A 26,214-nucleotide genomic window follows, 5' to 3' on the forward strand; every position below is an offset into this window, starting at 1 on the left:
ACAACCTTCGGAAATATATCATTATTCCTTTTTACAGCAGAGAAAACAGAGACATAGAGGTTAAGGGACTTACGCCAAGGTGTCATAGATAGTAAGTGGCAGAATCAAGATGTGAACCCAAGCTTCAAAACATGCTCAACCTGGAAAGCTTCAAAACACACTCAACCACAATGATGCATACTCATCACAAAATTCTATGCAAATCACTCAAGTAGCAAAACATATGCTAATTAATAGGAAAAGCCAAGGTATACAGATAAAAAATAAAGCTCCCCTGACATACCACTTCTTCACCCCAAAGATTCAACCTCAGCAAAAACCTGGAACAGAACTCCAGGCAATTTCAGCAAGGGGGAAATAGGTTATCCACTTGGGTTTGATATCCAGCCTTCAGTACATCTACGTCAAGACAAAAATATTCCCAAAACTTCCTGTGAATACCTAAGCAGACCTTCAACTCCTGTCCATTGATGACATCTTTATACAAGGCACAGATCTTTCTAAAAGTGCAAAGGTAAATGTCATCCATGTATCTGCAGGAAGAGGCCAGAGGCAGATGTTGTCATGTCCAGATCAGTGGCTGAGTGACAGTGCTTCCGAAAGGTTAATTCCTCCCAGCCTACAACACTCAAGTCTAGCACCACCTCCTCCAAAAAACCCTCCCCTACCCAGCTTCTCCAGGTTGGGACCCTCTACCTCTGCTCCCACATCACTTCTCACGCACATCTTTAGCAGGGCCCTTCTATTGCATGTAACACTTTACTTGTCTGCCTGTCCCCTGGACTCTGAGCCACCCAAAGGTAACCTCTTCATTTATATTTCTGTATCTCTTACACCTAGGACTCAAAAAATCTGGAGTGAATGGGCAGATGCTTAAGAGTATTCAAAGCAATTTGTGTCCTTGGGAAATTTAACACACCCCTCCCACACCTGGAAACCATGCGGCCAAGTGTAAAAACTACAGTTCCAGGGGTGCCTGGGTGGCTCAGTGGGTTAAGCCTCTGCCTTCGGCTCAGGTCATGATCCCAGGGTCCTGGGATTGAGCCCCACATTGGGCTCTCTGCTCAGCAGGGAGCCTGCTTCCCGCTCTCTCTCTGCCTGCTGCTCTGCCTACTTGTGATCTCTGTCTGTCAAATACATAAATAAAATATTTTTTAAATAATAATAATAAATAGGGGGCACCTGGGTGGCTCAGTGGGTTAAGCCTCTGCCTTCAGCTCAGGTCATGATCTCAGGGTCCTGGGATCAAGCACCTCCATCGGGCTCTCTGCTCAGCAGGGAGTCTGCTTCCCCCTCTCTCTCTGCCTGCCTCTCTGCCTACTTATGATCTCTGTCAAATAAATAAATAAAATCTTTAAAAATAATAATAATAATAAATTAATTAATTAATAACTACAATTCCAGCCTCACATCTGCTCTGTGAACTTGAAGTGGTTCCATAGCCTCTCTGAGCTGTTTACTTAGCTACTAAGTAAACACCACCTCATAGATACGTTGCAAAGACTAAGTGGAAAGCAGAGGGTATTCAAACAAATATTCATAGCAGCACTATTCACAACAGGCAAAAGATGGGAAAAAAATATATTGATCAGCTGGTGAATGGATATATGAAATGTGGCATATCCACACAGTAGAGTACTAACAAGCCATGAAAAGGATGAAACGTTGATTCATACCACAACACGGATAAACCTTGAAAACATTATGCTCGGTGAAAGAGGCCAAACACAAAAGACTACATACTTTATGATTCCATGTATATGATGGGATGAAAAAGTTCTGGAACTAGAGAGAGGTAATAATTGCACAACATTGTAATGCACTAAATGTCACTGAATTTGTACACATCTGAAAGGTTAAAACGGTAATCTTATCTTATGTGCATCTAATCACAGTAACTATTTAAAATTCTTATGGAAAATTTCCAACCAATAACCTACCTTAGTTTTTTTTTTTTAATTAAATGGAATAGATAATGTGTATATAGTTCCTGGCTCTCTTAGGTCCTCAATCCCTGGTGGCTGCTTTCAGAGTCAAAATGAAAACAATAATTTGTTCTCCCCATAAAAACAGAATATACTGAGCAAAGGACAACACCAGTCTTTTTCCCCAAATCTTCACAATAGTGGAATTGACATCAAAGTCCAAAGTATTTCACATGGTTTGATTTCTATTACCATGGTGAAATATGCACAACATAAAATTTACCATTTTTACCATTTTACAGTGTACAGTTCAGGGGCATTAAATGCATTCACAATGTTGTGCAGCCGTCACCACCATCCATTTCCAGAACTTTTCATCACGTAAAATATGACATCTTGTTACACTCCAGGTGTTTTAATCCACAACAGAGCTCAGGCACAATTATCAATTTGGACTTTGTTCAACCACAGATAAAAAAGGGAGAAAATGGGAGCATGCTCATGAACTCTGTGATGTGTGGTGCTTGCGGCATGACAGGGCTTGGGGTCCTCACACTGCTGCTGTCTGTCCTGCTGGTCTGGGCCAGCTGCCACCCTGTCCCCGGGAGGAAGAACTTCAACAAGCTGCTGCTGATCTCCTTCGATGGCTTCCGCTGGAACTATGACCAGGATGTGGACACCCCCAATATGGACCGTCTGGCCCGGGAGGGCGTGAAGGCCAAGTACCTCACGCCACCCTTTGTGACCATGACCTCCCCATCCCATTTCACCACCATCTCTGGTAAGTTTCAATCCGTAGCCAGTCCACCAATGCTGGTGGAAGCCCCCGTATCTGTCATTCCCTGAAACAGAGCCCAATTTCAGTCAGCCCTTGGGAGAGTGAGGCAATTCATGCAACTGGAAGAAGCACTAGCTTAGAATATTATGGTTTCTAAAACCCTGCTGGCTACAGGGCACCAGCCTGCAGAGAGAATCAAGACCATAGCTGCAGCCTCTCCAGCCCCCATTCCCTGCTCCCCAGGCCCACCCACCCTCCATCCACGTTGACTAATGTTCTTTCCCAAAACTAAATCATTAAAAGAACTTTATAAAAATAATAAAAAATTAAACTTTAGAGAACTAGATGAGATTAGATGGCTCCCTGGCTTATTATTGAAGAGGTGGAGCAATACTATGGGCCTTTTCTCGGGATTTTTTTGTTTGGTTGGTTTTGGGTTTTTTTTTTTTTTAAGATTTATTTATTTATTTATTTGACAGACAGAGATCACAAGTCGGCAGAGAGGCAGGCAGAGACAGAGAGACGGGGAAGCAGTCTCCCCGCTGAGCAGAGAGCCTGTCGTAGGGCTCCATCCCAGGACCCTGGGATCATGACCTGAGCTGAAGGCAGAGGCTTCAACCCACTGAGCCACCCAGGCATCCCTTTGTTTTTGTTTTTAAAGATTGTATTTCTTTATTTGAGAGAGAGAGGGAAAGCATGCGTCGGGTGGAGGGGCAGAGAGAAAGGGAGAAACAGACTCCCCACTCAGCAGGGAGCCTGACATGGGACTTGATCTTAGGACCCCAGGATCATGACCTGAGCTAAAGGTAGACACAGCCAACTGAGCCACCCATGTGCCCCATCAATATTATCTTTGAAGAGAATTCAAAATTATCTTCTGTGGCCCAGAAAGTCCCATGACCTGGCCCCTGACCCACTCTCCTTTGGCCGCTCTCATCTCTCTTCCCTTCACTCGGTTCTCTCCAGATCACAAAGATAATTTGCTTATGTCTCCACCCAGCCCCCAACTGCCTCAGGGCCTCTGCCCTCACCAGTCTCCACAGATCACCCGGAGCATGTAGTCCAAATGGGGGAGATAGACATTAGACAAGAAGATACACTAACAGATCTCACTGCAACTAGGAGAGGCATTGAGAAGGAAGAGGAGAGTTTCTTCAGAAGACAGCAAGGGAACCTGACTTGAAATTGGAGGTAGGAAAAGGCTGAGGAGGAACAGTTGAACTGAGAACTGAAAGAGACCTCAGGAGGGGTGCCTGGGTGGCTCAGTGGGTTAAGCCGCTGCCTTCGGCTCAGGTCATGATCCCAGCGTCCTGGGATCGAGTCCCACATCTGGCTCTCTGCTCAGCGGGGAGCCTGCTTCCTCCTCTCTCTCTGCCTGTCTCTCCGTCTACTTGTGATTTCTGTTTGTCAAATAAATAAATAAAATCTTAAAAAAAAAAAATAAGAAAGAAAGAGACCTCAGGAGACAAAGAGAAAGGAAAAGTATTCCAGGCAGAGGGAAGGGTATGTTCAAGGTCTCTGTGAGAGGAAGGATTGTGGTCATTCCAGAATCCCAGTTGCCAAAATGCAATGGATTTCACTGAAGAATAAGAATTGTTTCTGTTCCTCCAACATGGGCCTGAAGATGGGCATGTGCTAGGTGCTTTGGCTTCTACATCTCCAGTACAAAAGTACTGCAAAGCAAGTGTTGTCCCCATTCCACAGATGAGAAAACTAAAGCTCAGGCTGAAAAACTCATCAGTCACTTGGCCAAGAAGTGGGCAAGAGGGAAGCCAGGTCTGGAACAAGTGTGTCCCTAGCCACCCAGAACTAAGTTCTGCCCAGCTATGAGCCTGGGATCCACATGGATACTACCTCTCATGAGGTAAAGAATGGTGCCTGGCAGGGTGAGCCTCATCCCTACCCAGAGAACCACTCCCTTGGGGTCCATGGCATCTCCAGGAGCCTCTGAAATGAGACAAAACTGCTGGTATGTTTTTCAGAAGAGGGTTTTATCACTTCCATCAGACTCTCACAGGGGCCCTTGAATCAGAAACTTAAAAAATAAAGCTGAACAACCACTCGGAGGGATATTTGCTGAGAGAGATTTTCCTATATGTAAACTCTTTGAGAGGCAAGTCATTTGGGAACTATTAGTGCCAGGAAACAGGAACTAAATAGCCCTTTTCTGGAGAAAGTGAGTGCTACTTCCCAGTGGCATTAACTTTATAATACTTAAAAGATCTCCCATGGGCAGATTCTGGGTCCCTGAACACTGAGAATATGATGGGCACAAAATATTATAAGGCATGCCCACCTTTTATTTATTCCCAGAAGGTTTTCAATAAGACGATATAAACAGTAGGAGCAAATTTTAAAAATTATAAAATCACTCTAACTCCTCTCCTACACTCATTGCCAGTGGGGAATAGAAATGGGTACAGTTGCAATGCAGCGTAATTTGGCAACAACCAATACAATCAGGAACATACAAATTTTCTTATTTGGCAATTTCACTTGTAGGACTTTATCCTACAGATATATATATCTGCTGGGTAGAAAACGATGTACAGTGTACATACGAAGTTATTCATTGCATTGGCATTCGTAACCACAGCAAAAATAGAAAACAAGCTAACTAGCCACCCATAAGCGAATGGCTAAATAAAATACCAGACATCCATGGAATGGCAAAATCTGTTACCTTTAAAAGGGAAAATGAGGTAGTTCTTTATGCCCTGATAGGAAGCTATCTCCAAAATGGATTAAGTGACAAAAGCAGGAGGCAAAGAATGTGTGTGTTTATATGTGTTCATATAATATAAATGTATACATATGTGCATACAATTACTTATAGATGTATAGGACCTCTGGATAAATAAACAAGAAACTGGATATACTGGTTCCTCCAGGAAGGGCAGGGGGTGGGAGACTTTGAACTGTAACCCCTGTGTACTTTTTAGATCTTGGACCATGTGAAATGTATTACCTATAAATAACAAAATGCTATACACCAAACCACCTTTTTAATTTGCCCACTGTGGAAAGAACATGCTCTTTTGAACCCTCTATTTATAAGTAGACTTGCCATTTATTGAGCAGGTGAACATTCACTATGCTTCAACTTTAGAAAAGGTTTTCCAACCGCAGCACTATTGACATTTGGGACCAAATTTTTCTCTTGTGGGGTAGGGGGAGTATCATGTGCACTGTGGAATAGCAAGCTCATCCCTGGCCTGTAAACCCACTAGATAGATGCCAGGAGCACCCCCTCTTCCCAATGTGACAACCAAAAATGTCTCCAGACATCGCCCAATGTCTGCTCAGGGAGCAAACTGGCCTCCAGCTGGAAACCCCTGCCTTGAATGGTAGAACCTAATACCTGGCTTATGAAAATGCTAAGCAGGTACCATCATCATCAAATCCTTCAATTCCTATAATTGTGATTTGAAGTCAGGACAGTTACACTCTTTACAGGTGAGATATCTGGATTCAAAGACATACAAATCTTTTCTGGGACAGAGGTAAGATTCTTACCAACCTCTGGATGGTTACAGACACTGATTTCTCAATCCCTGCCCTCCAGCATGACTATGACCCACCAGTGTCTTTGATTCTAATTATGTAATCATTCCAAACCCCTCTGAATATTGCCCATCCTCATAGCTTCCAGGAAAACAAGTATATATCTTGAGTATGTTGTTAATGAAACAAGAGGCCACCCCGGGCCCAGTAAAATTCTCAGCATTTGTCTTCATAAGCTGGGCTCAAGCAGACCTTTGTATGACTCCAGTATGGGAAAGAATCATCCATAATAGAAAAAATAATGGATAAAATTCATGCTTGCAGCACCCAAAGACCTCATCAGATTCCGTGGTATAGGCCTGACACAAAATACGATAAAGGGGACTCTCTTAGCTCAACAACTAATTAATTGGTATTCTTTCGAACACCTCCAGGCAGTTTAACAGGAAAGAGAGGTGATGAGGAGGAACCTGTCACACTGCTTCACTTCTCAGCTTCAATATTACACACAGCTCCAACACAGACTCAGGTCCGAGAAGCCATGTGGCCACTCCTCTAAGCTTCCTAGACAGAGATCAAGGGGCAAGGGCCAGGTGGTCTCAGGCAAGGATCAAGGCCAGGAAAAGCCACGTCCCAGGCACAAGGACCCATGAGCAAGCCTCCCTAAGACAACTGACTTAGCTGCCCAGCATCAGAACTCTGGGCCTCCTACAGCGTCTGCTGCCTTCATCTGGCAGCCGGACCTCCTCATGGCTGGGTGCTGTCAGGTATATGGATATCTCAGCCCCCACCCCACAGCCAAGGTCACATGGCCCTCATCAGTTTTCCCTGATACTGGTAAAGAAAGTCTTCCTGGAGAGTTTTTTTTAAAAGGGTTTCCAACATATTCATTCCTTCATTCAACAATTATTGTTTGAGCATCCCCTTTAAGACTGTAAGCTGGTACAGTGGCCAACTACACTTAAGTGTTTCCAAGGTCTTGCCACTTAACAGGGCTTGGCCCACGACACAGGCTCATGTCCCCTATGTTCCCAGATCCAACAGATCCCACGGATCTTTTGCGGGGGGCAGGGGTGGTGTTTCCTTTTCTCTGTGGCTCTGCCAGGGAGAAAGATGAAGAGCCATTTCTTGTGGATCCTTCTGCCTTTTTGTTTCCTTTCTCTGACAGTTCAGGGAATCTGACAGGCAAATGTGTTCTCACTCAGCTGTGTCCCCCCAAAAACTTTTTCTGCACCCCAGCTCCTCTATGGGACAGAGCTTAGGAGAAATACCCACCGTCCATGCTTCTTCCATGGCATCCTCTCCTTTAAGCAGAGAGGACAAAGTCCTCAGCAAAAAACTGAGGGAGGGAGGATTTCTGAAATGTCCTACCTTATCAGCTCTCCATGTGGGACAATCTACATCCTTACAAAGAATGTGCATTTTTCCTCCAACTATCAGCCCTTGCAGCACCACCTGCAAGAGGTGGAAGTGGGGCACCTATCTAAAATCAAAGCTCCCAAGAGCAAAGCAAGCCCTGGCTCTGGGGGAAACATTTTCCCTCCGGTTCCCCAACACTGGGCACTGGGCAGACCTGCATGTTAATCAACTTCGCTCCCTCCCCCACGAAATGAGTCATTATAAGATAAGATAAGATGTTTTCTTCTTCCCACCTTTCCCACCTGGCTTCATCACCCCCACCCCCAACACACACACACACACACACACACACACAGGCTTGGCCACAGCTCCTGGAAGTTTCTTGAAATAGAATGACGTATTAGTTTTCTATGGTTGCAGAACCAGTTACCACAAACGTAACGGCTTAGAACAACACCCATGTATTATCCCTCAGTTTCCTCAGCCTGATGGGGCTTTTGATGAGGGTGTGCAGTCTAGCAGTCCAGTACTCAGTCCCAACAAATCACACCTTCACCTGTGGGGTGGCTCATAGGGCATGGGCTCCCTGTGGATTCAGTAACCACACGTGCAACAGCCACCTCCCAGCACGTCCCCCCCTACTCTCTCCGAACTGTCCCAATTCCCTTCAGATCTCACCAAAATGAAAAGCCATTCTCTGAGGGTTAGCGGCTCATTCTGCTAGTTTAAATCACCAGATTCCTTCTCCCTCTCCAGAAGCCTGTACTTACTGCTCCATCACTGGTAATGACAGTGAACATTTCTGCAATCTCAGTTTTTATTGCAAAGTGATTGAGGACCAGGGAGAATAACTTATGCTGCTGAAACTAAGGAAATCCCGCCAAGCAAGTGGTGGGTGGATAGGAAGTCTTATGGCAGCAGCATATATTTTTCTCCCCCAAGGAACCTACTGACAGTAAGAAGCTATCACCACCATGATTCAGACAAAGGCTATGGAAAATGTAAGCTGTGATATTATAATTTGACAATCTTAAATCTAGTCAAATAGATATAGATCAGAGGTGAAAAGGGGACTCTGGTAATTGGAGGGTGGTTGAGAATAATAAAAGTGAGGTCTTCTCTGCTCAACATTTTCTCCTTCCTTGAAAGGGTACTCGTTGATAGGATCATTTTCCCTACCAGGCAGAAATTAAGTCTCTCCTAATTCCAGAACCCCACCAGGGCAACCCCAAAACTAGAGCCATCATTTTGTAACTCTATAGACTGTGTACGGCACCATTCTAGGGAAGTTATTTTCATGAATGCTATGTGGGTAGTATCCCCTGGAGGTGCACAAGGCACAATTTACACAAATGATAAGTTGCTTACATTCTATCCCAAAACCAATTTGTAAGAGGTAAAAATTCCTCACAGATGTTAAAACCCATCATGAATCCATGACTCTCCTTCCACCTGAAACAGGAGCAAAGGAAGCACGGCCAAATATACTTAGATGATCTTTAAGACTAGGGTCAGGTTCTCAATGTCTCACCACTGACATTTTGGGCCAAATCATTCTTTGTCTTATGGGGGCTGTCCTATGCTTTATAGCGTGTTTAGCAGCATTCTTGGCCTCTGTTCACTAGATGCCAGCAGCATCCCTTCCGTGGTTGTGACAACCAAGTGTCTCCAGACATAGCCACATGTTCCTTGGGGGGCAAAATCACCCCCTAGTTGAGAAACCTTGGACTAGATGTATAATATACAAATCACATAATCAGAGAGCCAAAGGTCACCCATGTGACTCTAACCAGTAAAAAACACAGAGTTTGAAAGAGGTAAAAGAGATAGGTAAAGGAAATTAAATTTCTGCCGCTGGTAACAATACAAGCCCAGTAGATGTTGTTGGAAACCTAGTTAGAAGGTGCTATAGACCTTCATCAGCTCCCATCCTGCTTCCCCAGAAATAACTCTCCATTGAAAAATTCCTCTAAGTCCCAAAACAGTTCCCCCCAAAACACAGATGAACAAAGCAAAGAAACTCACAGATGGAGACAGAAAAGATGTGCTTCCAACATCAGTCATTTCCACAAGAAGGGAAAAATGGAAGTCATGAAAATAATTGAAAAAAAAGGAAGGCTGGAAAACTAGGATTATTTCCTAACTTGTCATGATGCTAATTTCCAACATGTAGAATGTAGATGTAGATGTCTCAGGACTATGGATTACAAAGGAGAAAGTGTCAGCCCAAACACCACAGCAACTGAGACAAAAATCGTGACTGCTCCAAATCCCAAGGCCTTGAGTAAGAGAAGTTGGAAACACTTGAAACTGACAGCATGGGTGTATTAGTTTCCTGTTGCTGCTGTAACAAAGTACAATAATCTGGGTGGCTTAAAACAACAGAAAGTCTAGAGGCTAGAAGGCCAAAATCAAGGTATCAGTGGGCCATGCTTCCTCCACAAGTTCTAGGGGAGAATCTTTCCTTGCCTCTCCGGGCTCTGGTAGCTGTCAGCATTCCCTGATTTGTGGCCGCACCGTTCCAGTATCTGCCTCCATGGTCACACTGCTTCCTCCTTTTCTCTCTGTGTCCTCTCCTCTTCTGCGTCTTATAAAGGGTTTTAGAGCCAACATGGATAATCTCTTCATGTTATGATTTTCAGGATGATCTCTTCATGTCAAGATCCTTAACTACATCCATAAAGACCTAGTTTCCAAATAAAGCAACATTCTGGGAATAAGAATATGGACCTATAATTTGGGGGGGTATCAATTCAACTCACTATAGTGGTCAGAGGAGAAAATGAAGTGAGGAAAAAAATGCAGAGGACAGATTCCATTTCCATGACAGTGGTTAGTAAGGCAGGACAAGGTTAGAACTATGTGTTGAAAGAGTTCCCAGGTGGAATTTAAGCACTGCCCACTGATTCCAGCTACTCAAAGAGATAAAATTTCTGTTTTTGACAGCAGATTAAAGGAAGAGGTGGAGAGTATGAAAGCCCACTCTCTGTTGGCCTAGTTCCTACAGAATCATGCCTCTGCCTTAGGGCCATTCTCAAGCCTTATTCAAGGATAAAATGATTTATGGAGAGCCATAATTAAAAAGCAATGTCAAAAAGAAGCAACAACAGCATTTTTTATTTGCACTTACACATGAGCAAGAGCCTTTTCGTAAAATGGGCATGCTAGGGTTTAATATTTTCTGTCCAAAAAAGGGCTGCCATCATAAGTGCTAGTGTTGGAGACAAGCCAATTCTATAGCAGGAATTGATAAGGTTTTAAATTTTGATTGGCTTACCTGTCCTCATTTCAAGTACTTTTTTTAATGGGTCCAGTGGATTATCAATGGGTGGCACTCTGGGTGTGTAAACTTGAGTAAGTGTGGTTTTGAGCATCAGTGGGGGCTGTTTCCCATTCGTGTCTTGGCTGTGGTTCTCAATGGGCTTGTCAGCTCAAGAATGAAACATTGGGTTGATTTAAGGTGGTTGGTTGACTTGATTTGGCAACTGTTCTTCCTCACTGATTTCATACTAGCTGGTTAACAAGCTGTTTTCTTCTTTGGTTTTGGGAATGTGAAATTAATGAATCACAAATTAGAAGGAAAATGAAGATATGCTTATAGTTTATACAGTAGATTAATTTAAAGGAATTAGTGAATAACACATAGCAATTCCTCAAATTATTGTTAAATAAATAGATGCATTAAAGTATATCTACACCCAAGTGGACAACCTATAAATATACACTGTTACATCTGAAAATTAGGAACAGAGCAAATGTTTGGAAGAGAGGGGGAGGAACGCCCTTATTAAGTTATTAAGTTATGGCATGGTTTCTTTTAATCCCACTAAAATATCTTTTCTCCCAAAAATGACTTCAGACTAAATCAGGTTCTATCTCCTACTTGCTCAGATCATACCTGAACTGGGGCAGAGGTAAGAGGAAGTTTGATCAGTTAAATTCAACAAATATTTGTTGAATGTCTAATAAGGGTAAATCCCTATGCTTTGTGCCACGGAGACTCCAGAATAAATGAGCCATAACCTTACTCTTAGGAAGCTTGTAAACTAATAGAAAAAACATATTTGTAGGCAATCATCTGAAATTCAAGAGGAAATGAGATGGATGCTAAATGGAAAGTATAAGCAGGATGGAATGGCATGAGTGCCATGTGTGCCCAATTCCAATGACACTCCATGACAGCCCACATCAGTTGCACAGGCACCCATTTCTCATATGATCTGAATGACCATGAAGGTTTGCATCTAGACAGGTCTAATTTAGGTCTACAGTCTAAGTCAGGTCAGTCTGACCTTAGGATAAGGGAATAAAAGGAGTGGTTTTCATCTATCACAATCCAAGGAATAGCCCAGAACAGTGGCAAAAACCAAAAACTTTGCAAGTTCTAGAGCAGGGCTTCTGGGCCAAGAATCCAGGACTGAGATGATAAGAAAAAGCAAGTCATGCACCATCTCAGCCATTTTTTTTTCATCATCATAATCAAAAAAGGAAAGAACTTCAGCAGTCTTACTGGGTAGATGCCAAACCCTATTTTTAGTTCAAACTTTGGAACTCTCTCTCAAGCCATCTAACAATGGCCAAACTGGTCATTTGTCCACAACAACATAACTGGACAATATTGTTCACTTATTTCCAAGTGCTTATCACGAGAGAAGTTTAGGTCATTAACAAAAAAGCACTAAGCAATCTCAGGCTACATAATCCTTTCAGCGGCATAACTGACAATGGATACAACTGGGGCAGGTAATTATAAAACAACCTCTATCTACTTCTACCCAAGCAGGGAACTGCTTAGTATTTTGTTTTTTGTTTGTTTGTTTGTTTGTTTTTGCTTAGTTTTAATAGTTAAAAATCATGGCAGATACAAGTGACATTTGAACAATATGGGGGTTAGTGGTGGTAACACAGTCGAATCCATGTATAACTTTTGACTCCCCAAAATTTAACTACTGATAGCCTACCATTGACCAGAAGCCTTACCGATAACATGGACAATTAATACATATTTTATATATTATATTCTATATTCTTACAATAAAGTAAGCTAGATGAAATAAAATGTTATTAAGAAAATCATAAGTAAGAGAAAATACACTAACAGTACTGTAGTGTATTTATCAAAAACAATCTGTTGTATAAGTGCACCCACACAATTCAAGCCCATGTTGTTCAAGGTTGGACTACATTTGCACTTGCCTTCTATGAGGCTCCAATGTCACCTCCTCTGTGAAGCCTTCCCTGATCCCCTCTTTTCTGTGTTCTCACCGCACTTTATTCAGCATTGGAGCACTCCTCACCAGCTATGTCAGGGAATAACAGCCATAAAACATAGAAATCCTTTCACATTAGCTCAAGGGAAAGGACTGCCCTGTAAGGCTCTACCAGACAAAGTCAAGCAAGGGAACCAAACGAGAGACGATGGCAAATGGAGTTAGAGTTATGGAGTTAGAGAAACCAGACCTTATGTTTCTGGCTCTCATTAGTCCAGTGTCCTTCCAGTCAGCCCCAGGAACTCTCCTTTCTCTGTTTCACTTGCTCACCACCAGCTTTCTCTTTCTGCTCATGGCCCATCATGGTAGGCTTCTCAGAGCCCACCACCAGATGACTAGTCATTTCATCTCTTGGTTTAAGTCTTGAGAGAGAGAACTGGGTTTCTTACCAACCAACTGAATGTGGGGAGGAGATGCCACATGGTACAAATACGGTGCCTAGACCTGCCTCTCAGCAAGGCCTACAAGAAGGGGAATCCTACAAGAAGGTGCCTGCTAGCATTGCAGGTACTCCAGAACATGCTCTCTCTTTTTTTAACTCTCTCTCCCCTCTCCCCTAGGCTGTAAATGCCCTGGGACATCAAGGATAATACCTGGCTCAAACGTTTGAGAAAGAGGATTTGGATCCAACACTAGACTTGATGGTTTCCTAAATTCACCCTGCAAGTATTTGGGAAATAAATAAATGTCAGTCTCTGAGAATCAAGAAAAGGGAGTCAAATCTAGCTGGGTTGGTTCCCACACCTGAGAGGCTCAGTTGGGTGAATTTACCCACACTTCGCCATAAATGGCATGGTGTGGGAGTAGGTATTGTACCCTGATTAAAGCATAATTAGCAAGCAGCAGGAATCACGTTCTCTAGGAGAGCTTATCCTACTTCCTTTTTAACTTCCACATCACAGACATTGAAATGACATGGATGACAGACTCTCAGAATGGATAAAGCTGGCCTTGGAAATCATTAACTCTCTCATTTTACAGGGAGAAAACTAAGTCCCAGGGAGAAAGCAAGTGCTTGCAAGAGCCAAAACCAAACCCAGATGTCCCGTCTCTGAGAGCAGTGCCCCTTCTGTAGCACTGTACTGTAGTAAGGGCTATGTCATCTGACCCAAGTGAAACCAGTTCCTTTGCAGCTACTGGAACCCCAGGCATGGTCAACAGTGTTGCCTTCACACAGCTTTCCAGCCTGGTAATTGATTGTCTTCAGAGTTGAAAATGCAGTTATAGTAAAACTGATTGCCACTCCCTGCAGCTGTTCATTTCTTAGCTTTTCCCCTCTTCTGTCTTATTCTACCCACATTCTAGAAGTGGTCCTTAACCAGGATAAACAGTCTAGAGCAACAGGAAGATGGAACCAAAGGGGCAGTGGAAATTTCTGCTGGGTCATTAGTGGTCCCAGCTGCTGGCTGGATGTAGAACATGCCTTTAAGTGTCAGGGTGAAAATAAACCAAACACTATGGAGACAGTTTCCTTTGTGCAATTACTGGGACTAACCATGCCACAGAATAGAAGAGTCATGCTCCCTGAACTCATTTTAGGTTAGGTATTTGAAACCTGGGTAACATCTCTTTGAGTGGAAAATGGTTCTGTGATTGGTTCCCAAGCTAGTCTACTTGACTGATATTATAACTGACATCTGGATCCCAGAACCTGGAAGCCAGAATCATTAAGGTCCAGGAGGGGGGAGTTTCTGTGTCCATGGCATCCTCTGCTTCCTCCAATCCTTCCTCCAAATCCTCCCAGTGGCTTTGCTTCCCCAAGATACTGGAGTACTCCAGGCTTTGACAGCTGCCTCTCCCCACTTTGGTCCCTCAGGTGAACTACTGTCAACCCAAATTTTGGAGTAATGGGCAGTCTGCTAGAACTAACCCACATGTATGTGTGAATGACTAACAGTTCCTAAAACAATGGTTCTGACATGTCAGTGGGGTATGTCAGGGGGCACTAGAACCACCTGGAGAGCTTATGAAATGTAGGCTCCCAGACCTCAGTCAAGAAGTGTGAATTCAGCAAGGGCTAGAGTGGAGACCAGGGAATTTGTGAGGGTTTGTTTGGTTGCTTTTTGTTTTGTTTTGTTTTTGAGAGAGAGAGGGAGAGGGAGAGCGAGCGCAGGCATGAACAGAGGGGAAGGGCAGAGGGAGAAGCAGACTCCCTGCTGAGCAAGGAGTCCCACTCGACTTAGGGCTCAATCTTAGGACTCTGAGATCATGACCTGAGCCGAAGGCAGATACCTAACCAACTGAGCCACTCAGGCTCCCCAGGAATTTGTGTTTTTTAACAAGCAGTTCAGTTGATTCTAATGTTGGTGATATAAAATACCATGGATAAATACTAGAATAGGTGAAGTGACAGATGTTTGTAAATTCCAGTGATTTGTTCTTTACTAGCCAGGAAGAGTCACAAAGAACAGAATCCAGGATTTGCAGGCAAAAAAAAAAAAAAAAAAAAAAAAACCAAGGCAAAAGCAAGCTACCCCTGGGTGAACTGTCTCTGCGCTTCCATTTCACCTACTATGATATGGCATGGATCAGCCATGAGAAAGCTCCCACACTATAACAAGGAAATATGCTACAACATGGATGAACCTGGAAAACATAAAGCTAAGTAAAAGAAACCAGACACAAAAGGTCACATATTGTGAGATCTCATTTCTATGAGATGTCCAGAACAGGTAAAACTATAGAGACAGAAAGAAGATTAGAGGCTAGTAGGAGATGGGGGAGTGACTGCTTGAGTACAGTCTCCTTTTGGGGTGATAAACATGCCCTGGAACTAGAAAGAGGTGATTATTGCACAACATTGTGACTATACTAAATGCTACTGAATTGTATACTTTAAAATGTTAATGGAGGGGTGTCTGGGTGGCTCAGTGGGTTAAAGCCTCTGCCTTCGGCTCAGGTCATGATCCCTGGGACTTGGGATCGAGCCCTGCATCAGGCTCTCTGCTCTGCAGGGAGCCTTCTTCCTCCTCTCTCTCTCTGCCTACTTATGATCTCTGTCTGTCAAATAAATAAATCAAATCTTTAAATAAATAAATAAAATAAAATGTTAATGGAGAATTTTATGCTATATGAATTTCACCTATTTAAAAAAAAAAAAAAAAGCATGGGCTATAACCAAGCCTCCTGGGTTCAAAGGCCAGTTCTGCTACATGATCTTGAGCAAACTCTGTGCCTATTTCCTTAAAGGAGGAAATCTCTAAAAGAGGGGCTATAATAGTAGCCACCTCACAGAGTTGTTGGGAGCATGAGATGAGTTAATCCCCCTATAAATTTAGGAAATGTGTTGGTTTTTATGACATGACAGTAAATATGTACCATACTTTCATCACACAAACACTACCTGCTATTATTCAGGCAACCAAGGCCAGGCAGGTTAGGGGCTTATTTAAGTTCACACTTATGTTCAAAAGCCAAGCTGCGGTTGGCACCCAGCTCTCTTGGGCTCTAAGTCCATGGTCTTCCCCTGCTGACCATCCAGTTTGATCCCTGACCAGGAATCTTGACCCCAAAGCCCTAATCCCTGACAGCAGCACAACTTATTTTCAGTGCCCCTAAGCATGATCTACCTATAAGACAGAAACACTAAAGCAACAACTGTTTTTGCTTCTTCCCACCTGAAAGCCTTGGCCATCCTAGGGGGATTTTACCCACCATCAGCCTGGCAATGAGTCTGAGCTAGTGGAGAGCTTTCCCTTCTTGGTTCCCGTGACCATCAAGTTCTGGTCACAGTATGTCCTGCATTGATTTAACTTGGAAATAGGAGAAATCGTCACTATCTTATTATAATCAGCAGGGTCACCCAGAGGATTCTGTCCCAGCAGGTAAGGAAGTGTACTCAGCTGTCCCCTTGGATCTTTTGGTTCACTCTTTAGAGTGTCCCCCAAAACACACTCCTCTTTTCCCTGGTACAATTTAAGACCACAGGTTTTTTCCTATATTGGTTCAATTCTTATGCTTTCAAGAATATGCTAGCTTAATCACATTCTCCAGCATCTGCTTTCCCTAAGTAGAGAGAAGTAAGTCTATAGCCATTTATGTCTAGAAATCCTTCCTGATTCCGTTGTTTTCCTCAAACAGTATGGGAGTCCTAGGGTAAACCCTGGGATGTTTGCCAAGAATTAGGTCCACTGGATATTCAATATTGAATCAGATCATCACAAGCAGAAGATAAGGAAAATCATCCCACAGGAAATATCCAAATTCTAGGCTCTTACCTTCTAGACACAGAACAACCCAAGTAATCTGGCCTCCCCTTGCCCTGCCTTCCCTCCCATATCAGGTTCCACAGCCAATCCCAGCTTCCTCCAGGACTCTGAGGTCTGTTCCAGGAACAGATCCAGTCTGGCAGTTGTGAGATACAATTAGCCCTTCCTTTATGCCTACCAACATTTGCACCTCCAGAAAACCAAGTCAGAAGCCCCAGGGTAGCCACCCCGAGCAAAAATCCCCCAGAAGAAGTAGGCCGACCAGAAGGGTATTGAGAGAGGTCTTAAGATCACTTTGATAGCCCTAGCAGCATCCATTCACAGAACTTATCAGTACCTTCCCTCTTTCATTCCCAAGGTCGCTGGATTGAAGATCACGGAGTCATTCACAACATGATGTTTAATACAGAGACACAATGGAAGTACTCCTTCAAAACTACACAGAACAAGACTGAGTGGTGGGACAATGGGGTTCTCCCCCTCTGGATCACAGCCCAGAGACAGGTACTATCAGAAACCCTAGGTTGGTTTCCAGGGATATTGCCTCTCATTCCTAAGCATGTGGGATGAGGGTTGGAAGCTGTGACCTTGAGAAAGTGACTTAACTTCTCTAAACATGTTTCCCTAAATGCGTAATGGGAATAATGATGATGTGCTTATTTAATAGATTTTATGTAAGCATTAAATGAAATATGCATTTAACCATTATCAATTGATGAGTCTCTATGAGGGCAGAGTCTGGCTGAATCATGATTGTACCTCCAAGGCTCACCATAGGATCTGAACTCAGCAGCCTTTTCATAAATATCTGTTTATACTCTTGCCTCAGACTTAAGCATAAAAGCCCTTAAGAATGAAGCTGACCATTTAATGAATCTTTAGACCATGAAAAGCTCTGAGAACATTCACTTGAAAAAATTCCAGTGGCCATTTACTATTGCTTCAAAAAGGCAGAAATCAGAGCTACATGTTTATAAAAGTCCCCGCCCCAAAACTGCTGTCAGCTTTGTATTTTCTTTTTTTTTTAATATTTTATTTGTTTGATAGTGAGAAAGAGAGAGAGAGAGCACACACACAAGTAGGGGGAGCAGCAGGCAGAAGGAGAAGCAGGCCTTCTGCCAAGCAGGGAGCCTGATGCGGGGCTCCATCCCAGGATCCTGGAATCATGACCTGAGCCGAAGGCAGACACTTAATGACTGAGCCACCCAGGCGCCCCCAGCTTTGTATTTTCTTAAACAGCTTCCACAGTCATCGCTTCAGAGTAGAATCTCTCTCCCCAAGACACCACTTTGCTCCAAAGATCCCCTTGCACTGGAGCTCCATCTCTGTGCTCCAGCATACAGAGTGTGTCCTGCTGCAAGGTGGTACTGTTGCCTCTCAGAAGGCAGGCTGTGGACTTGGACTCCTGGAGAAGGATCTGGCCAGCTCCACCTTTCTCCAGCTGCCTGTCCTTGGGCAAAACCCTCCTCCCTGTGCTTGATTTGCCCCACCCATAAAATGAAGATTGTCAGAGTCCCTGCTTCTTAAGCCCATTACGAAGGTTAACTGAGATAATGCATGTAACATGCTGAAAACTAAATGTTCAAAAACTATTAGTCATTAAAGGAGGCTGAATCATTTTAGCACTTCAGCTGGTCACTACAGCTTTAAGCCAGAACTATCCAATGGAACTTTCTTTGATGATAGACATGTTCAACTGTGCATGGTCGAACATGGAAGCCACTAGCCACACGTGGTTATTGAGCTCTTGAAATGTGACTAGTCAGACTGAGGAACCAAATTTTTAATTGCATTTAAATTTTATTAATTTCAATTTAAATCTAAATACCACATGTGGTTAAGGACTACCGTACTGGACAGCATAGCTCTAAATGAATCAGAGGAGGTTGTCAGTGACTCTATCTCAGCTTTATTTTCCCCTTAACTGTTATGCTCTAGATTCCTTCCTCTTCTGTCACATTTTTTCACTTTAAGGCAGAAACCATGCAAATAAATTCTGCCCCCTCAAGAAAATAACACTAATAACACCTTCTATGTGCCTAGTACTGATTTAAGTGCTTTACATTTATTAATTTATAACAGTTTTTTTAAGACTTTATTTATTTATTTGACAGAGAGAGAACACAAGTAGGCAGAGAGGCAGGCAGAGAGAGAGAGAGGAGGAAGCAGGCCCCCTGCTGAGCAGAGAGCCCAATGCGGGACTTGATCCCAGGACCCTGAGATCATGACCTGAGCCTAAGGCAGCGGCTTAACCCACTGAGCCACCCAGGCACCCAATTTATAACAGTTCTTAAGTAGGTATTAGGATTATGCCCACTTAACAGGTGAGCAAACTTTTTTGTAACTTCTAAAGTTACAAAGCTAGCAAGAGGCAAATCTAAGATTTTAACTCACTCAGAGTTCAGCAACTCTTAACTCTTAACTATAACATAGTATTACTTCCTTGGCTGAAACATTCAGCCATGGGTTTTATAGTGAATCACCTATTTGTCTTGCTCCTAGGGAGGTCTGGGCGGTCTTCATTAATTTAGTGTTCAAAACCCAGGGCCTTTCTAGTCTCTTGCTACACTATTTGTTCATTGGCACAAGGTTTCTGGTAGCATTCTTTCCTGTAGTTTTTCTTATTCATGGTTCTTGTCTCATTGCCATTTATTTTCAGGACGTGTTTCCTTCTGCTCAATTCATAATCAGAGTGTTCTTCCTCTTTGCTGAATGCATAAGTGGTTGTGCAAAAACAGGATCTGGTGCAGGGCCAGACGATTGACAACACGCCATGGGTTTGGCAAGTGAAAATCAAGCTGGTATATCTCATTCTACCACTGCAATGGGACAGGGCCACTGGCCAGCTCCCCGAGGAGTTGGCAGGAAAGCTGCTGCAATCAGAGCAAACCTGTGGCCCTAGGTCAGCCCCATAGTAACAGCATACCAAATGGCCCTAAATGTCATTCAGGGGTCCATCTATATTACCAGGCAGAACTATAATGGAGTGGCCTAACCTCTAACCATTACTGGGAAAATCCATCCTTCTCCAGGTGGGCTTTGTGGAGATTGATGCATCCACCTTTAATAGGACTAAAATGTTTTCCTTCCATGACATTAATGCTGCCAGAGTCTAACAAGATACATAAGAACTGACATGCGTTGTGGATGATGCCTAAAAGATGGGATTCCTGGCCACCTTTGAGTCCATTATTCACATCCAAGAACATATCCACACTCCAGCAGGACTTCAGTAATGGTCAGGGGATAAACAGAGAGGGTCCATTCAAAGCAAGCTCAGATTTTAAATGAGTATGCCTGATAACAGAATATAATTAATGGCTGAAGTGGTTCACCAAGTTAAGAAGTCCTAATCCTCAGAGAAGGGCAGGCAGCCATAACTTTAAGACCCAGGAAAACTATAAAAACCTAGGAGCATGTATTACCTTTCTGTGGAGGAGCTATAGAGCATATTAAGGAGTGAAATGGTGGGGGATAATCTGAGTGAGAACCCCATGGCTTCCAAAAGTCTGTATCAGGACCATGGTAGGCTACAACCAGGAGGGGATTTGGAGAGAAGGTGGGGAGGGCAGCTATGATTTTCATTGTAAACAAAGTCTCATAGACAATAGCTTCCAAACTTGGAAGAGCTGTGAGCAGGATGATGCCAGCTGCTTCTGCCTAGAGCATTAATAACAAGATAATTCATTCCAATATTGGCCCAAACCATGTCTTTATTATGCATCATAAAGGTTCTAAGAATAATGATCTGACCTGTGAAAGGGTGTGGGAGGGGGAGAAAATAGAATCTGGGCCGTCTGGCTCCTTCTGTTCAGTGACTCCTCTAGAGCCCAGAAAAGCAATGAAAACAACTCAGATCAACCTTGACTTCTGAATTTCACATACATAGAGTCCATGTCTTTCTACCCAATCACTTCCTAGAAGGAGGAACTCCTTTCCCTAAACCATACATACTTTCTTTTTTTTTTTTAAGATTTTATTTATTTACTTGACAGACAGAGATCACAAGTAGGCAGAGAGGCAGAGAGAGAGGAGGAAGCAGGCTCCCTGCTGAGCAGAGAGCCCGATGTGAGGCTCCATCCCAGGACCCTGGGATCATGACCTGAGCCGAAGGCAGAGGCTTTAACCCACTGAGCCACCCAGGCGCCCCAAAACCATACATACTTTCCACCAAAGCACAACCATGATGAAATGTTCGGGGGCCTTCCTAAAACATGTGTACCTTGTGACTATCCACTCTGTCCTAAAGGAAGAGACAAGACAAAACACAAAACCAAACTGAAACTTCTGTTCTAATGATTAGTTCTGAGGAGTTTGGTGGACTCTGTACAAAACCAAAGGATATTGCCTATAGGAAGTACCAACTCTTGTTTTAAAAAAGCAACTTAAGAGTAATAGCCACATTGATGCAACACTACACTAAGGGAGAATAATGAACCTAATAAAACCAGTGATTTTCCAATTGCTATTGCTACTGGAAACACTGATTATGCTAATTAAAGGGTAGAATAGTAAATACCCACTCTTTTGCATCCAATTAAATGCTCAGATTATTTCTCAGAAGTATTTGTTGAAAATAGCACTTTTGATTATCCCGGGTCCCAAATAAATAGAGTTGTGTGTGTGTATGTGTGTGTGTGTGTGTGTGTACACACTCAAACATACATTTCTTTCTGGAGCTTCTTTCATGTAACAGTTTAACTCTTAAAATCCCTAGGGGGCAAAGTGAAAAAAAAAAATCACAGTTTCCTAAGACTATAGCTTGAAATATCTTTAAAGAAGGTGTGTGTTGAGGGCGCCTGGGAGGCTCAGTTGGTTAAGCGACTCCCTTTGGCTCAGGTCATGATCCTGGAGTCCCGGGATGGAGTCCCACATCGGGCTTCCTGCTCAGCAGGGAGTCTGCTTCTCCCTCTGACCCTCCCCTTTCTTATACTCTCTCTCTCTCTCATTCTCTCTATCTCTCAAATAAATAAATAAAAATCTTTAAAAAAATAAAAAGAAAAAGAAGGTGTGTGTTGAGAACACAGCACAAGAAAACAATTTCAAGTTAGGAACTTCTGAGATTTAACATGCAAACATCAAGAAGTCAACTGGATATGCAGAGCTGCCTAAGTCCCTCAGAATGCCAATGTCATCTTATTCTAGATAATAAAATAGCCAGTCAAATTATGTTCTACAAAATGTTGAAAGTTTTATCCTTCCAGTCAATTCCATACTTCAGAGCAAAGTCAATTTATATTAAGTTAAACAAAGTACCACCATTAAAAACTGAGAATTATAAGTAATGCCAATCAGAAATGCAATAAATAAATATTAGAGGATTTGCAAGTTAAAGCAACCATAGAAATTCTATTATCAAAAATGAAAATGTGTTGCCTGAAGAGATTACAAATAAGATGCTAGAACCCAAAAAAGAAAGAGCTTCTGTAGCTCTTTACATAAGTTAATCAGGAGTGAGAATAGGATGGGTTTTGCACCCACAAAAGGAGATGTGATTCAGCATTCATTCAAAATCCACTTAACCAACAATTACCACCTACTCTAAGCCAGGCCTGTTCTATGTCCCAGAAAAAGAGTGGTCAATAAAATCAACATGGCCCCTGATCTCATGGAACTCACACTCTAAGGAAGGGAAATAGACGGTAAACAAGAAACACATTAAGATCATTTCAGATTGGGTAAAGTACTTTAAAGAAAATAAAATTAAATCACATGATAGAAAATGAACGCTGGAGGCCAGAGGGCCCAATGTTTCACCTATAGCAGTGGATAGCAGAGCTTCTGGAGCCTTGAAAAGTATTTAGCATTAAAACTTCTATCTTGGGGCAACTAGATGGCTCAGTCATTTAACAGCTACCTTTGGCTCAGGTCATGATCCCAGGGTCCTGGGATCAACGCCCTCATCAGGCACCCTGCTCAGTGGGAACCCTTGTTATCCTTCCCCCACTTCCCCTGCTTATGTTTTCTCTCCCACCGTGTTTTTCTCTGTCAAATAAATAAATAAAATCTTTAAAAAAAAAAAAAAACTTCTATCTTGGGGTACAGCAGCTCCATTGGTTGAGTGTCTGCCTTCAGCTCCATTATGATCCCAGGGTCCTGGGATTGAGGTCCACGTCAGACTCCCTGCTCAACAGGAAGTTGGTTTCCCCCTCTTCCTCTGCCCCACTGCTTCCTTGTGCTCACACTCTCTCTCTAATAAATAAATAAAAATCTTTTTAAAATTTTTCTATCTTATTTCAAGCTTCCTAAATGCAGAGCCTGAGGCAGGGATTTGGTGAATATAAGGCACTAAGGGAGAGTTTCAGGAGATGGGAGTGAGGGAAACTGACAGGATAGGATTTGAAAGAAGAGAAGGGAGCTGTGGTTGCAGTTAGAGATCAGCTTCAGCCTAATCCCACAGAGCTCTGGAGCATTAAATTACACCCCCATGCTATCCCATCCTGAGGCAAGGAAGATGGTCTTTGGTCCTCCTATCAGTCAATCACTGGCCATAGGCACCTAGGAGTGAAGAAGCAGTATGGAACACCTTACCAAGTGAAGCAAGATTTGGCCACTTAGCTGAAGGTAATTTCCCAGAACATGGAACAGCTGAAGTGAATGTGAGTGCACTGGCCCAAAAAGGGGATCTGGGTAGAAAACCAACAGCATCCCTCACAACTTCCAAATTGCTTTCCTGCTTCTCTCTCTCAAACAGTACATTGTAAGTTTTGTCATTACTCGTGGATATAATTTTCTGCTCATTTGTCAACCAAATAGCCACAACCCAGGTGCCATTATCCCAAAAATCTTCCTGGTCATTTATGCTCCATACCAAATCAATATAGTGACATCACCCTTAGTTCTACTAAAATCAATGAACTTTTGTGTTTTTCAGAACATCCAAATATTGGGTGGTAGAGGAAGTGTCACAGTACAGCCTTCAAGCTAATAGTTTTACTGAGACAAAGGAAAGTACTTGCTCCCCAGATAAGTAGGACATTCATTCATTAAACCAAAATCCACTGAGCCCCTACTATGTGCCATGTCCTGATCAATGAGCTGCTTTACAACAACAGGACTTAGTGAGATGTGCCCATCTCATTGTTAATTCATTGGTGAGCAAACATAAAATTCTTTTTTTTCCTAACAGTTTTACCAAACTTTGTCAACAGCCACCTTTCTGCTTGGGGGATCACTTAAGAATATTTTCATTACTTTGAAATCGTGTGTGTTGTTAAAACAACCTGATTTGTGATCCAAAGCTTTCCTCTAGCCCTTATTCCTCCTCCTCAGAAGTCACAAGATCAAATCTCTTTGGCTCTGACTGGGACATGGGCCCAAGGCTGACCCAACTGCTGTGGCCAGTGGAAGTAGTGTCCTCTGATTGGCCAGGCCACAACCAAATCCCACCTCTGTAGCCTGATGTGGAAATAACACATCCCAAATCAGCCATGAAGCAAGGAGAGTCTCTAGGGGAAGTCAGGGTTCTCTGAACCATTGGAGGGGGAGTGGGTGCTGGGCTGGCAAACATATTAAGTGTTCACTACACACATCGGGGAAGGCTTTGTGGTGGTTTGCTATACCTGGAAGCAAAGAAAAGAATGCCTACCACATGCCAAAACACAACCTCTACCACTTTATCTTAAAGTTAGCTGACTTAATCCTCACAAAAATAACATCAACTCTTTGGCATTTTACATGTGGAAACACGAAATATAAGAGATTAAAGAATTCACTCACCATCACGAAAACAGAATGTACCATTTTTCCTCCATTCCAAGGAACTTCTTTTCATTTTGCCGTCTCTGAAGCTGGAGTGCATCTTACAATCAGTGGAGTATCATGGTTTCACTGGCAGCACTTTTTTTTTAGTAGCACATAAAATAATAGCATGTCTTGCAATGGTGTTATAGATTTGATGAGATCCTGGTAAAGCCAGGAATGAAGTCCAACGCCATCTGATTCCAAGGCTCCCATGTTCTCTATGTCTCTGGACTAGGGCAGGGACATCAACAAGCCAGGCTTCACTTGTTATGAAAAAGATATGAGAAACAGTCCTGATAGAATTTTCTTCTTATCCTTGCAGGGGAGGAAGACAGCATCATTCCACTATCCTGGAGGAGGTGCGAAGTACAAAGGAGAGGCTGTCCAGCGGTCCCTTGTAGAGTCTTACACTCACCCAGACAGCAATGAGACAGAGTGGAGGGAGAACATTGATATTGTCATGAACTGGTTCACTAAGGAAGATTTTGACTTTGTAACTCTGTACTATGGAGAGCCAGATAATGTGGGACACAAATTCGGGCCTGAGACAGAGAACAGAAGGGTGATTATTCAGCAAATCGACAGAACCATTGGGTACCTGGTGGAAGCCATTGAGAGGCACAGCTTGACCAAGAACCTCAATGTCATCATCACATCAGACCACGGCATGACCACAGTGAAAAAGGAGCCCAACGTCACTGAGATCCTCTTGACCAACTACATTAAGTTCAGGGACTTAGTCAAGTTTGACATTGTGGATTATGGTGGCTTTGGGATGCTCCTGCCCAAACCAGGGCAAGAGGAAGCCGTTTACCAAGCGCTGAAGAATGCACACCCTCATCTCAATGTGTACAAGAAGGAGGAATTCCCAGAACGCTTCCATTTTGCTAAACACCAGCGGGTCCTGCCAATCGTGATGTATGCTGACTCTGGTTATAACATCAATGGGGTGAGTTGATTCTAAAATGAATAAAGTCATCTTGGGTCTTGGAGACAGCCTCTAGAGAGGAACAGGTCTGAAAAAAAATGAAAATATAAGTTGTAATCCACTGTTTCCTAAGTGTTCCCCATCCCCAACCCCACATCCCACCCAACCAACCCTGTCCCATGTTACCACTATGTAATAATAATGACAACATCCCTCCCTGACCAAGGCCATGTTCAGCACTGTACTAAAATTTTAACATGAATTATATCATTTTTGTTTTCCCAGCCCCTAAAGATATTCTTATCTCCCCCATTTTAATGAGAATAAACCAAAGCTAGAGAGAAGTGATTTGGGATTAAAAGTAGATCCACCAAAAAACCCACCTGCTGGTTCCCCTTTGCACATATCAAAACTAATAATGAAAATAATAAGCAACCCTTTTCACAAAATTATACACAAATGCTCATAGCAGCATCATTCAAAATGACCAAGAAGTGAA

The 26,214-nt window shown here is 42.9% G+C and overlaps 1 protein-coding gene across 1 annotated transcript in view; it reads left to right on the forward strand.

Annotated features, from left to right (window-relative positions):
• The first annotated feature begins 2,426 nt into the window (after positions 1 to 2,426).
• The window catches only part of LOC131819519 (ectonucleotide pyrophosphatase/phosphodiesterase family member 7-like), a 29,638-nt gene continuing 5,850 nt past the window's right edge, over positions 2,427 to 26,214 (forward strand). Inside the window, exons 1-3 of the mRNA XM_059154692.1 lie at positions 2,427 to 2,706; positions 17,403 to 17,548; positions 25,110 to 25,736. Of these exons, the coding sequence (XP_059010675.1) occupies positions 2,427 to 2,706; positions 17,403 to 17,548; positions 25,110 to 25,736 (1,053 nt within the window). The remainder of the gene's footprint in view (positions 2,707 to 17,402; positions 17,549 to 25,109; positions 25,737 to 26,214) is intronic.

The sequence above is a fragment of the Mustela lutreola genome, chromosome 17, assembly GCF_030435805.1.
Source record: "Mustela lutreola isolate mMusLut2 chromosome 17, mMusLut2.pri, whole genome shotgun sequence".
Taxonomy (NCBI): Eukaryota; Metazoa; Chordata; class Mammalia; order Carnivora; family Mustelidae; genus Mustela; species Mustela lutreola.